Source organism: Bos taurus, chromosome 14 (assembly GCF_002263795.3).
Source record: "Bos taurus isolate L1 Dominette 01449 registration number 42190680 breed Hereford chromosome 14, ARS-UCD2.0, whole genome shotgun sequence".
NCBI lineage: Eukaryota > Metazoa > Chordata > Mammalia > Artiodactyla > Bovidae > Bos > Bos taurus.
The window spans coordinates 1,925,200-1,938,873 of NC_037341.1; the positions used below are offsets into that span (position 1 = coordinate 1,925,200).

General features: G+C 61.7%; 2 protein-coding genes across 10 annotated transcripts in view; one reads left to right on the forward strand and one right to left on the reverse strand.

The window, feature by feature from the left end:
• Window positions 1-13,674, forward strand: part of TSNARE1 (t-SNARE domain containing 1) — a 117,413-nt gene that overhangs the window by 22,648 nt on the left and 81,091 nt on the right. For all 9 annotated transcript variants that reach the window (XR_009497077.1, NM_001082446.2, XM_059893308.1 and 6 more), the window contains 1 exon segment: window positions 12,928-13,044. Coding sequence is in view for 8 of the 9 variants with exons in the window: in NM_001082446.2 (NP_001075915.1) it covers window positions 12,957-13,044 (88 nt within the window). In the remaining variant the exon portion in view is untranslated.
• Window positions 7,998-10,255, reverse strand: LOC132342240 (uncharacterized). The gene is made up of 6 exons (XM_059874519.1): window positions 10,061-10,255; window positions 9,814-9,964; window positions 9,578-9,745; window positions 9,001-9,239; window positions 8,554-8,664; window positions 7,998-8,129 (listed from the first exon to the last, which is right to left on the reverse strand). Exons 1-6 carry the CDS (start codon window positions 10,253-10,255, stop codon window positions 7,998-8,000), a joined length of 996 nt encoding a protein of 331 aa, XP_059730502.1.

Here is a 13,674-nt window from a genome sequence, read left to right on the forward strand (position 1 = left end):
ATGACCCTCCTCCACCCCCACGCCTCCCCCTGGGAGTCTGGGGTCTGCGGAGGGCATGACTCCTGGCCCCTGCAGCTGTGCCGTGGGCTGTCGCCCCCGCCCTTGTGACTCAGGCCCGGTCTCCATGCTCCTTGCCTGCCGCCATCCTGGGTGAGGGCTTGGCTGATGGGCAGGCAGCAGGGCGGTGGGCAGAGCCAGGCCCCAAAGCTGGGCCTCCTGTGGCCTTTCCTGGGAGGGCGGGAGGAGGGGATGGGGTGGCGGCAGAGTGGCAGGTGGGGCTGGGGAAGGGCTTGTGTGCCCAGCATCCCAACCACCCTTTGGTGCTGTCAGCAATCCGTGCTTCTCCGTGTCTGTTCTGGGCACCATTCTCGGGGTGCCTGGGGTGTCTGGCTGGCGCTGTGTTTGACATGGAATCCAAGTTGCTATAGCAACACTCCACTGCATGTCACTGCAGCCCCCGGGCCCTCCTCTGCCTCTGCGCACACAGGCACACGTGCGTGGGGCCCTTGGGGTCTGGCCCAGGTGTGCGTGCGTGGTGAGAGGTGGTCCAGCCGGCTCTGTGTCTCAGGGTCTCCCGTCGGCGGTGGGTGCTGCAGGGCTGGGACGTGGATGGAGCAGTGAGCACGGCTGTGCAGCTGACACACGGCCAGGAGTTAACTCAGCCACGTGGAGAAGTAGGTCTGTGGCCTTGTCCCCTTGTCACAGGTGCCAGGAGGTACAAGTTCTCTTAGCTAGGAGGTGATGAACCGGGGACTCCTAGGTTGCAGGCTGGTCTGTGGCCAGGGTCAGGGGCCACTGGGTGCCCTGGCCTGATCCAGCTGCGGCCGGGTCGAGGGTCAGCCTGGGTTCCTCCCGGGCCAGGCTGGGGTTGGCTGGGGATGAAGACCCATTTGTGGACGGCTGGGCCTTCAGCCTCCACCAGGCTGCAGAAATTAACAAAGTGACCTGAAGGCAAGTGGCCGTGCCCGTTTGCTGAGGATCCTGGGCAGGCTCCTGGCTGTGTGCTCTGCAGACATGGGTGTCACTGGGCAGCTCCCATGGCCCCAGGTGGCCGGGCGTGGCGTTGGCGTGCCATGGGTCTATATGCTGGCAAACTGCCTGAGGATCTGCTGTGCGCTTGTCCAGCCTGGGCACAGTGGTGGCCGCGGCCGCGTGCTGCTCTGGCCTGATGGAGTGCCACCTGCCGGCCCATGCGTCCGGACCAGCAGTGCTAGCGTGTGTGTTTGCTGGGCTCAAGGACCATGTTTATCTTTCCTTCTCCTGATCGTAAAAGTGACATGTGGGCCTGGCAGAGAGCTTGGGAGGCCCTGGCCCGCACTAAGGCAGTTCGTCTACCTGTAGCCTCCTGTGACCCACCACCCACTCTGGGCCGCTCTGTGATGGGACTCATGTGTCGTCTTATACAATAACAGAGTGCACCTTAGCAATGTCCGTTCTTGATGGTGTGCGGCCATCGCCACCTGATTCCAGAACTTTTTCACACTGGCACAGAAACCCTGTACCCCCGGTGACCACTTGCCGTTCCCACCTCTGGTCTCCTTTGGCCGGGCCTCGTCCGATGACTGGGTTTGTCTCCCGTGAACGGGACCTGACTGCATGCTCCTCCATGGCAGCTCCCCCCCGACCCCTGCCGTGGTGTTTCGGGACCCGACTGCGTGCTCCTCCGTGGCAGTTCCCCCGCCCCCGACTGCGTGCTCCTCCGTGGCAGCTCCCCCCGCCCCCGACTGCGTGCTCCTCCGTGGCAGCTCCCCCCGCCCCCGACTGCGTGCTCCTCCGTGGCAGCTCCCCCCGCCCCCGACTGCGTGCTCCTCCGTGGCAGCTCCCCCCGGCCCCGACTGCGTGCTCCTCCGTGGCAGCTCCCCCCGCCCCCGACTGCTTGCTCCTCGGTGGCAGCTCCCCCTGCCCCTGACTGCGTGCTCCTCCGTGGCAGCTCCCCCCGCCCCCGCCGTGGTGTTTCGAAGCCCTGTTGTGTGTGTGTGCAGGTGGGTTGGCCGTGACCCCCGGGGCGCCGCGTGTCTCTTCTGCTGTTGCACAAACACCGTCGCCCGTGGGCTTTGTCCTGCTTCTCGTGTTCCACGTGTGGGTCCTGTGTGTCCTGTGCGCCACTCACGTGAGCAGCCCAAGCAGACAGAGGACTCCAGCGGGTCCCGGCCTACTTGGTGTGTGTCTGGGCTGCCTTCAGGAATGGGTGACAATGGCCCAGGAGTGGGGTGACCTAGTGGCGGCTCCTCTGTCCCCGCGGCCAGGACAGGCACCTCTCAGGGTAACTCTGTGTCCTGTGCTTTTCTAGCGTCATTTTTCCCCTTAGTGTCGTGTGGGAGCATGTCCCCCACAACTGAGTATATGCTTTTAACACTATTTAAATTCTCTGCGTCATACTCTATTTAGATACCTAACGCGATGTATTTAATTCTTTATTGCTGGCTATTTTGGTTGTTTCTGGCTTTGTGTTTTTATTTTGTAGTGTTTCTGGCTTCCCGAGTGCTTCCTGTCTGATTCCTCAGTGCAGAGCTCTAGGGTGGGTGCAGGGCGTGGTTTGCCGGGGCTGCTGCAGCCCTGCCTCTCTGCTCTCCTGGGGCGCCGGAGGACCCTGGGGGCACAGGGCCTACTCTCGGGGTGGCGGGAGGCACTCCAACTGTGCTGTGATTTTTTTTTTTGGCTGTACCACCCATGTGCGGATTTCCTCAGTAGAGATGGAACCCGTGCCTCCTGCAGCGGAAGCCCTGAGATTTAACGTCCAGACCACCAGGGAAGTCCCCGTGCTGTGACTTTGGGTGGTGTCTTCCCACTCAGCCTATCACATCCCTGGGGTCCGGGGACCGGGAGCTCTGGGTGTTTGGGCGCCTGAAGCTTTTGTCCTGCGTGGGTCTGTCTCACTGAGCCGTCTATTGGCGGGTGGCGAGCCTTGGGGCCCTCGCAGCCCTCCTGGGCTCGGCCTCCCCCACTGCCAGGCCCCTTCCTGCCCCGCCTCCGCCTCAGTGCCTCCCTCCGTTTCAGGGTTTTCATCTGCGAGAACCCTCCAGGGGCCTGTAATCTGTGGATTTCCCACTCCTAAGTGACGGCTCGGAGCCGAGTCCCCAGTGACTGAGCTCCGGCGTTCGGGGTCCCTGGAGTCTGTGCTGAGAGTCTCATGCAGGCCGCGCCTTCACAGGGGCAGGGGCGGCCAGGCGGTGCGTCCCGGCTGCTTTTCTGTCCAGTGGGGTCGTGTTCCTCCCTCCTCTCCCTTCTGTCTCCAGCCTCCCTCGTCTCCATCTGGGCAGGTCGTGGTCCCTGCTGGGCTCCGACAGCCGTGAGCTCAGCCCAGGCTCTCAGACTCTGGAGCCTGGCGGGCTGGGGGCTGTCCTCCCCGCCTCCAACCCCATCCTGGGCTCCGCCCAGCTTCCCCTTGCCCAGCCCGTGGTCAGGAGCACTGGCCTGGGGCCCCTCCCTGTGTGGTGGGGGGAGGGCCTCTCCTCTGAGCCGGGTCAGTGCCCCTCTGCCGCCTGGTGGTCTTGGGGTCCCCACCCTCAGGGTTCCCCACCTTTCACCCACCCAGGCTGCAGTGGCCTGGGGCAGGTCCTGGGGGGTGGCCGAGGGCCAGTGCAGGCGGCGCCCCGGGGCTGCCCTGGAGATGGAGTGCTAAATTGTCTTCGGCCTGTATCCTGGTTTCTTGGGCAAGCTGAGGGGGAGGTGTTGGGGCGGAGTCAGGTTGTCTGTGGGTGGGATGTGCGCTCGGCCGCTCCAGGCCCTCTGCTCACTGGCCTTTGAGACCGCCCAGCTGTCCTTTGAAGGTGCCTGTGCCTGGCCTGAGCCAGCTCCCAGGGCCTTGGGTCTGCGCCCTGCAGCTCCTTCAAAGACCAGATGGTTTCCTTCCCCAGGGCATCCTGCTCAGTCCCCAGCCTGCTCTGCGTGCTCCTGCCCAGTCCTGGGGGCCTGCCGGCCTTTTCTCTGAGTCCCAGAGAAGGAGAGGTCTTAGTAGACTGGTGAGGGAGGGGGCTCTGGGGAAATGCTGGGGTCTGGATGTGGGGGGCGGGGATAACTGCCTGGAGGCGCAGGGGAAGGACCCAGACTGCAAGTGGCCTCGGTGCCCATGTGCCCCCTTGACCCGGGGCAGGTGGGAGAGCTCCCACACCCTGCACCTCCCCCACCCGCGGGGCCCGTGTCACGGGGCCTAGTTCCTGGAGGGGGAGACCAGGTGGGGGGCTTGGGCGGGGCAGCGGGCGCATGCGCGCCTCTCGTTTCACAGCGTTTGGCTCTGAGTCCTCCCCAGGAAACCGTCCCTCACGCGGGTTCAAGGGAGCTTGACTTTCCTCAGACTGTTCTCTCTCTCACTTGGGTGACTGTTCTGCTTTGGCGCAGGCTCTTCTCACTGTGTTAGGCATGAACCACTCTTTTCCCACGTGGCTAACCAGATATCCCAGCACCGTTTATTACAGATTCAATCTTAAATGTCCATACGTACGTGGGTCTCATTTTAGACTTACTTTTTTATTCCGTTGGTCTGTGTTTTCCTGCCTGGTTTTAATCATAGAGACTTTCTAGCGTGTGTTAGATCACGTTGTCGAGATAGAGCTCACGTCCCCTACAGATCCCACCCCGACGTGTGTGCTCCGGTGGTTTTCAGGCTCCTCACAGGGCGACCCTCCATCACCGCCAGCAAAGCCCGGACCTCTGGTCACGCTGGACCAAGCCCCACGCCCGCGAGCAGTCACTGTCCGTGTCCCGCTCCTGCAGACCCGCCTGTCGTGGGTGCTTCACAGAAACGGGGCGTTGGTGCGTGGTCTCTGCGTCTGGCTCTCCTCAGTCAGCGCGACGTTTCCAGATTCACTGTGTCGTAGCGGCGTTGGCCCTTCTTCTCTGGTGCTTCTTATCTGCTTGTTTCCGTGGTGTCTTCCTGTGTGGACGCTCTGGGCTGGCTGGGGTTTACCTGGAGGGGAGAACGACGTCTTTGTGAGCAGTGCCGTCCTGTCCGAGGACGGGGGTGCTGTCCACGTGATCCGCTCCGCCTCGGTCGTCGGAGGGACAGCCGTCTCGTGTGGCCTTCGTTCCTGGGCCTGTCCTCGCTGGGGTTGCTCTGGTGACTGGGGGTCCCCTCCAGCTGGCACCGGTGAGTTTACCTGCAGCTGCTTTGCCCAGCGCGTTACTTCTGGGAGCTCTAACTCGTGTTGGCATTTCCGTCGCCGGCGTGCCGTTGGTCCCCACTTCCGTTTCCCTCGGAGCAAATGCTCGTTTTAGGATTAGCGGGTGTTTCCCATTTTAAGAAATTTTTTTGATTGTCTTCATCAGGAATTCTGTTGATGCTGTTTTTAGTGTCCGTCTGTGGGGAAACTTGTAGTCTTTCCTTTGGGTGGATGTGATGTCGTGTTAATGGGTTCCTAAGGCCGCACGTGCCCCGCATCCCTAGAAGGATGAGCAGGTCAGGACCGAGTTTGTCTCCTGGTGTGGCATTTAGTGTGGTAGCATGTGCGAGGCCAGCGCTGGTGTGTAACTTCCCGAGTCCTGCACTGCGCTCACCAGGTTTCTGTATTGGTGTCACCGTAAGTGCCTCACACAAGGGCTGGGGGTTGCCCTGCTCCGTCAGCACCCTGGGATAATGTATGGAGCTCCGGAAGTGCTCGGCTTTGGAAACGTGGCAGGATCCCCCGCAAAGGCCTCTGGCCCTGGCGTTTTGTGGGGTGGTTTTTATGAAAACTTTCTGTTTCTTTTATCCAGATTTGTCTCTTAAAGCTTTCTGTCTCCAGGGGGTCACCTCTGGTGAGCTCCGTTTTCCTCAGATACTGTCCGTCCTGTCCGTGTTTACAGTTTCTGTGTATAGAGGTTTGAAAGCAGGGCCTTAGTGAGTCCCTCATGCGTTTGTCTGGTGACCCGCCGCCCTTTTCATTGCTGATACTGTGTCTCTGTGGTTTCTCCCCTCTTTTCTTTCAGCTCTTGGTGGTCTCTTTTGTTAGTACTTTATGGAAAACAGGATTTTAATTTGTAAATAAGTTCTATTGTTTTTCTGTTTCCCGCCTCATTAATATTAACTTTTATTTACATTCTTCTTTCCTTGTGGTTACTTCTGACTTTTTTGCTCTTTTCCAAACTTTTGAGTGAAGAATGAACTCCATTTGATTCCTTTTTTTTTTTTTAATGCATGAAATATTGAGCATTTCGACTTTTTGTCTGGTAACTGCTTTAAACATGCTCTGCTGATTTTCATAGGTAATATTTTCACTATTTTTTAAAAGAATTTCTTCAGTTTAATTTTTTTTTTCTTTCTTCAAGAGTTGTCTAATAGATTGTTTTTGAGATGGGAGGAACTTCTTAGTTTCAGAAAACATCTTAAGCATTTGTGTGTGTCATTTCACTGCCAATGCCGGTGTGTTAGAGCTGGTTCCCACAGCCATGGGGTCCCGGTGCCCCCTCCACGAGCTTGCTGTGGCCCATCACCCATTTACGATTTCTTTACTTCCTTTAGTAGTGTGCGTTTTCAGTTTTCGATATACAGATCTTACACCTTTCTTGAATATGTTCCTTGGATTAAAAAATATTCTAGTAGAGTTATTAGTTTGTTTTGAACTTAAAACTCCTGGACAAAGTAACTCTAGTTTTGAGAACAGTCGCTGTATTAAGAGGAAGCCTCTGCTCCCCCAGGTTCCGTACGTGTAGCCGTTATCCCGTGCTTGCTCCCTCCCCTCCCTCTTTGTGTTCATGGACTCGTCACGTGTTCCTCTGGACACGATGCTCCTGACCCCCGAATGCAGACTCCCTATGTAACCCCAGGGCTGGTGTCAACAGCAGCATTAACAGCGGCCAGTACTGTGGCCTAAGAGTCTTCCTGGTGTTCCCGGGAGAGACCTCGTCAGTGAGCCCAGTGACACGTTTCTCCACCAAATGAAATCCAGGATCCCATTTCGTTTTGGGGGTGCCATCTCCCTGGCCTCCTTGAACCTGGACGGTCAGGTCCTCCGTCTCTCCTTGTCTGCAGCGCTGACACAGGAGAAGGCTGCAGGTTGGCTGTTCTGCGGGCCGTCGCTTAGCCGGGTGTGTCTCCTGTCCATGTGGTCCTTCGTTTTTGGCAGGAGGGCCTGGAGAGGCTGCTGTCTCCTCCTCGGTGTCTGGTGGCAGGGGCACGTGAGATCTGACCTGTCCCCCACTGCATGACCCAGGTCCTGGGGTCAAGCCGACATCCGTGAAGTTTCTCCTCTGCAGAGCTGTTCTTCCTCCACTTTTAATTAGTTTTTTGGGGAAGGTTCTTTGAGACTGTATGGATATCCTGCTGTTTATGGGACTCACACCCAGCAGTTCTCAGGCCCGCTGGACGTTCTTGCCTGAACGAGTTACTATCATTCCTTGACCTGTCCTCTCCTGTGTTGCTCTGTGACTGGGGTTTTCCGTATGAGTCAGTCCTTGTAAGGACGTTGCTTTCCCAGTTGTCAGCGTCTGCTCTGACGAAGAGCTTTTTCCTGTGTGTGTTTACAACCACATGGACTCGTAGACTTTCACTTTACTTCTTTATTACAAGGCTATAACACGGACTTGCCCAGGGGCCCAGTGGCTAAGACTGAGCTCCCTATGCAGGTGGCCTGGGTTCCACCCTGGTCAGGAAGCTACCGCGGCAAAGATGGAAGACCCCCTGTGCCGCCACCAAGACCTGATGCAGCCAGATAAGTCAATACACGATAGGTGTTTTTAGAGGCTATAATAAATAAAAGTTATAATCTTTTATTACCATTGTCTTTTTTCATGCTCAAATTGTCGCAGAGTTGGCCAGTGGAAGGAAGCCTTTCGGACTGGCCTCTGGGCCCTTTGGCGATGGCCCTGCCTTGCTTTGATCACTTCCTTGCTCTTTCATGTAACAGAATGATCTAGGCTTATCTTTTACTCTCTCTGCCCCAGTCCTGGGATCAGCCATTTCTCCAAGTAGTCTTAATTCCTGTCTGTGAAGAATGGTGTTTGTAACCGAGAAACACGTGTTCCCGTTGGTCTGGAGCATCACGCCATCTTAGGGGACGAAGCCGGGAGGGGGATCGTCATGCTCACAGCTGCGTGAGCGAGTGGCCCACACATGTCTGTGCGTGGTGCAGACTGAGGCCACACGCAGCCTGCCAGCTCCAGCGGGCGGGCGAGTGCTCGCGGGGGCCCGGTGGTGCGGGAGGTGTGGCCGTGGGCTGTGGGAGGACCGGCAGAGAGCGCTGGGGCAGGCGTGGGGAGCACTGCCGCCACGGAGGGAGCGCCTTGACCTCGACCCGTCTGTCTGTGAGACCATGGGTGAGTCGCTTCCCCTCCCTGAGTTCAGTTTTCTCATTTTAAAAAGTGGGGTCTCAGGGACTTCCCTGGTGGTCCAGTGGCTAAGACTCTGCGCTCCCGATGTAGGGGCCTGGGTTCAATCCCTGATCAGGGAACTAGATCCCACGCGTCCCAGTGGAGGTGGAGGAGCCCACGTGCTGCACCTGAGGCCCTTTGGCCCCGACGTCTTCTCCCCAGGACACGGCAGGCATGGGACCCAGTGTGCTGGGTCTCCCCTGACACCCTGCTCTTCATCCTAGGGTCTCCTAGCTGCTTTGGCTCCAGAATACTACCATATGAAGCCACTCTGGCGGGCCCGGGGGTAGTGGTCAGTGGAGGAAGATGGGCCTGTGGGTAGCGGTCAGTGGAGGGAGGCGGGCCCATCCCATGGGTAGCGGTCAGTGGAGGGAGATGGGCCTGTGGGAAGCGGTCAGTGGAGGGAGATGGGCCCGTTGGTAGTGGTCAGTGGAGGGAGGTGGGCCCATCCCGTGGGTAGTGGTCAGTGGAGGGAGATGGGCCCGTGGGTAGCAGTCAGTGGAGGGAGATGGGCCTGTGGGTAGTGGTCAGTGGAGGGAGGCAGGCCCATCCCATGGGTAGTGGTCAGTGGAGGGAGATGGGCCTGTGGGTAGCGGTCAGTGGAGGGAGATGGGCCCGTGGGTAGCGGTCAGTGGAGGGAGATGGGCCCGTGGGTAGTGGTCAGTGGAGGGAGGCCTGTGTCTAGCCCAGGGAGGGCTCTGCTGTGGGGTGGTTCACGGTGTCCTCCGGGCCCTCAGTGGGCAGCAGCCTGGGCCGCTGGGCCTGCCTCGCAGAGATGTGGGCGGGACTGGGCATTGGTGGTGCTGCTGCTCCGTCCTCCCTGAGAGCAGTGCTTCGGTTTCTGAGCAGCGCAGCCCGGGGCCTCCTGCCTCCCTGGAGCCGCGCCGCCGCCTGGGTGGAGCGGAGCACAGAGGGAAGCAGGGCAGGGCTCCCCGGCAGCCTCCCCGCCAGCGCGCCTGGGACCAGGTGAGTAGAGGGCGTCTGGGTAGGGGGCAGGCCGTGACCGGTTCTCTCCCTGACCGGCCCAGCCTGCAGAGCCTCTTCCTCCCCAGGCCTGCCTCCTCCAGGGAACCTTCCCACATGCCTCACACGGAGCGGGCCCCGCGAGGCCTGCGGCCGCTCTTGGCCCAGGTCAGGCCTTTAGTCCTGTTGCCCCGACCCCCTCTGCCTGTGTTGGTTCAGTGAATCACAGAGACTTCACTACACAGGAGAGTCGCATCCCTTGGAGTTGGGCTGATGCACCTGCCATCTCAGCCCCTCAGCCTGGCCCCGTGTCTGTGTCTCCAGGCCTGGCGTGTGGCCGGAGGAAGGGTGGCCGTGTCTGGGGGGCACTGGGCCGTGATGGCGAGCAGGCTGCAGCCCATGCCAACCCCTGGGTCCCGGGGTGCCACCACAGCTGGCTCCACCAGGGCTGTGTGTGCCGGGGAGGCGGGGCAGGACCGAGTCCTGTGGTTGCTTGGGGCTGGGCGGGGAGGGGAGACAGAGGAGGAAGAAGGGTGACCCCAAGGCACTGGGTTGGGGATCGGGGGCTTGGGGCCCTGAGCTCGGCCATGGAGGTGAGGTCCCGAGGGCTGTTGGCAGGGACACGGCCGGCGTTGGATGGGAGCCGAGGTACTGGAGGAGGGGACTCCCCGAGTGGGTACGTCAGGCCCCCGCCTCTGGCCTGGTGCCGAGGGCACTCCTAGGGGTGCAGACCAGGGTGGCGGGAGGTTTGGGCTCGGTCGGGAGGAAGGCTGGACGCACCTCCCTCTGTGGACTTGGGGACCCCGCTCCTTACCCGGCCCCCGGGGTTCCTCTGGACTGGGTGGTCTCGGGCCTCTCTCCCATGTGTCTGGGGCCACCGGCCCTGACACGGCTGACGCGGGGGCGGACAAGGCGAGGGAGGCTGGGAGCCCTCGCTGTTGGCCCTCTGGGGCTTGTGAGTATTCGGGCGGGAGCAGGCGTGCAGGGGGCCCTCAGTGTGAGGATGCATGCCTTGAGGGTGGCCTCCTCCGCACGCTTCCTCTGGTGTGACTCACCACCCTCCCTGGGGCTCCCTTTCTGGTACCTCCTATGTGGGGAGACTGGGTTCCGGCTCAGGACGGGGTACCCGGCCAGGTGGGGCAGGCCGGGGACCCAACCGTGTGCTCTGCCAAGGCTGGAGGCGTCCAGGGCGGGGAGGACGACTGCTGTGGTCAGGTCCATCACCACGCTGGGAGAACCTCACCGAGGCCGCAGCAGGAGCGAGATGCTGGGCAGGGTGCAGCCCTCTGGGGAGGTCAGCTCTCCCCCGCAGAGGGGCTGCAGGGTCCCAGTGCCCTTCTCCTGGGTCAGCTCAGGCCTCCGGGAGGCTGAGGGCAGGAGGGAGAGCCCATCCTTTTCCTCCCTGTCTGCCCCCGGGGCACCCCCTCTGGCCTCCAGGCCTTGGCCTCCCACAGGGGTGCTGCTTTCCAGCGTCGCCGCAGGGCCCCGGCTCACAGACGAGCTCCTAGAGGTCTCTGACACGGCACCCTGACCCACCAAGGGCGGGCGTGCTACCCCGGTTACAGAGGAGAAAGCTGGACCAGAGATGAGAGAGCGGCTCGTGCCAGGCCCCACCGGGACCCGCTCTCCATCCTTGGGGGTCCCTCTAGTATAGTGCGGGGGCAGGGCCCATGCTGAGATGCCCCCGTGTAGACAGTGCCACTCCTTGTCTGTTGCTGGGAGGGTCCGCCCTGGTCTTGGGGGGGCCCCTGGCCTCTGCGAGCCCCAGGCCGGCAAGAGAGAGCTGCAGGCAGAGGTCACAGGCAGGGCCCCCCCTACTGCGGCCTCGGCACTGGCCTTGGAGCTGGGTCGTTGGCCCCCAGCCTGGGCTGTGTCCAGGCGCCCCTTCCAGCCTGGCATCCTGTGGTGTCCACTGGCCGGCCGCTCCCTCCTCCGGGGCCTGGGGACTTTGTCCTGCGGGCAGGGCTGCGTTGCTGGGGCGTTCTCTGGCACCCCCGCTTCCCCTGGTGTCCAGGGGGCAGGATCTGGGCAGTCCAGGGACAGACAGCTCCCTTCAGGCTGTTTCAGGGGGCTGACATCCAGGGTACAGCCCGGCGCCACTGTGAGCCGGGGGCTTGAGGCAGAGGAGGCCGGCCACCCGAGTGGGCGGTCACGGAAGCTGCTCCGGAGAAGGCCTCCTGGGGAATGGGCATCCCTCCCTGGAGCCTGGCTGGCAGTTTTGAGGTGGCCCGGGGCTCCTCCTGGGCACCCTGGCTCAGCGGCATCCGCCGGCCCTCTGGCCTGGCCCTGCTGCAGCTTCCGCCCACCCGCTGGGCTGCCAGCAGCTCTGCTCCTCTCCCCGTGGCTGCCCTCTGCCTGGCCTCGTGATGTGGGCACTCTGGTGGAGAGGTCGGCCATGAGCTGGCTGTGCAGGGTGGGCGGGAACAGTGGACGGGAGCCGAGGGTGCAGCCTGGCGCAGGGCAGGTGGGGGGCGCGGTGGGAGCCCCAGGGGTCCGCGCGCCCAGGCCCTTGAGGCCCAGAGCCCTGCCAGGGGGCCCAGGCAGCAGGTGGAGGACGCGCTCTGGGTGTCCTCTGGCCGGGCTGGCTCTGTGGTCCCTGCGGTGGGTGGCCTCCATCTCCCAGTCTCCGAGCAAAAGCACAGGCCGTGGGAGACCGCAGGCTAGATGAGGGGCAGGCTGGGGGTCTTCCCTCCATCTCAGACCAGGACTGCTCACGACCCCTCAGCTGCCTGGACGTTGGTGGCAGCCCCTTGGCCTGTTTCTGCCCTTCAGGTGACCTGTGCTGTTGGCTGGTCACTGCAGTCCTGTCCAGCTGCCCGCCTGCGACCAGGCGCTGGGTGCACCCTTGGCCCAGTGGGTGCCTAGAGCTGCCCGCAGCCTCCGCCTATGGCCGAGGGACCGCTTCACACCGGATGCCCCTTCTGTCTTCCCAGGGCTGCCCTGTCCCTTCCTCCAAGCTGTGGCTCAGAGGCTTGGCCCCTGCTCCCTGCTCCCTGCTCCCGCTTGAGCTCTGCGGACCCCCAGGGTCTGTGAGAGCTCCTGTGGGAGCCTTTGCCACCCACACAGCCAGGTTCCTGGGGCCAGCCCTCCTGCCCACACTGGATGCGCGCCTGGCGCACGGCGGGTGCACGGCTGTCCTGGCCCCTGCCTGCCCCGAGCCTCTTGGCTGCGCAGGACAACGCTGGGGCCCTGGGTCTTGTCAGCTCAAGCCAGACACCCATGCAGCTGTGTTTCCAGGCCAAGCCTGCTGGAGGAGGATTTCACTGGGATTTTGCAAATTAAGCTTTAATGTTTTAAAAGTTTCCACGCATGAAGTTTAGAGAGAGAAGGAGCGCTGCGTGGTTTATTCAGGGAGAAGTCCCCCGACCCCTGCCAGTCACCTTCCTGCCATCCCATGGCTGCTGTGGGTCGTCCAGGGAGAGGTCCCCCCACCCCTGCCAGTCGCCTTCCTCCCATCCTGTGGCTGCTGTGGGTCGTCTGGGAGGCCGCTGACACTCAGAATAACGCTTGTGCCGCTCTTCACTGCTCGATCCTGTTTCCACGTTTAGACGCTAGTTGTTGACTTGCAAGGCGAGGTCGCAGGGGTCAGGCTGCCGGGCGGGGTGGGCGGAGCCGGAGTGAAACCTGAGTTCCAGCTCTGACCCTCCTCTTCTCCCCCACCCCGTTTTGTTTCCTCTGCAGGAAGGTGCGGCCTTGCGTCCTGTGAGAAGATGTCTTATGGATCCATCGCAGGCAGTGGCGGCCTGGGGAGCCGCGGCCCTTTCGGGGGGCCCTTCCGACAAGGCTATCAGCCCCTAGGTAAGGGCAGCGCGGGCGTGTTGGGGGCAGCCGGGGTCGGCAGGGGGTGCGTCTCCACTGTGTTACCTTGGTAACCATGGTAACCGCAGACGGATTCTGTCCTTCTGACCGGCCCTGCCTTTGACCCCGGATCAGGGATGCCCTGGCCCCAGATGGGCCGGGGTTGTTGGCGTTGGGTCAGCACCCGGGAAGAGCAGAGTGGGAGACGCCGCCCTGCCTGGGGGCAGGTCCAGGCGTCCGCAGTGTGCCCTGGAGTCTGCAGGCGCTGGGGTACTTGGCTGATGGCCTTGGACGGCCTTGTAGGTGCCCGTATGGACCAGGTGCTGCATGTGGAGCACAGCCGGGGAACGGAGGCACATGGGTGACGGGCGGCATCCTGGGCTCCACAGGGCAGGTCTGCTTCTGCTTTCAGGGTGCCGGGCCCCTTCCTGTGGGCTGGCTCTGCGGTCTGCTCACCCCCCAGCTCCCATCCCTCTACAGAGGGGTTTTCTGTCAGACTTGTGTCTGGGAAACTGACTCCAGGTCCTTAGGGATTCCTGGCAGACCTGACACTCAGCGAGTGTAAGTTTGTGAGCATGTGAGCAGACTTGAAATGTGATGCAGACTCCCGGGGCTGGATCCCACCGCCTT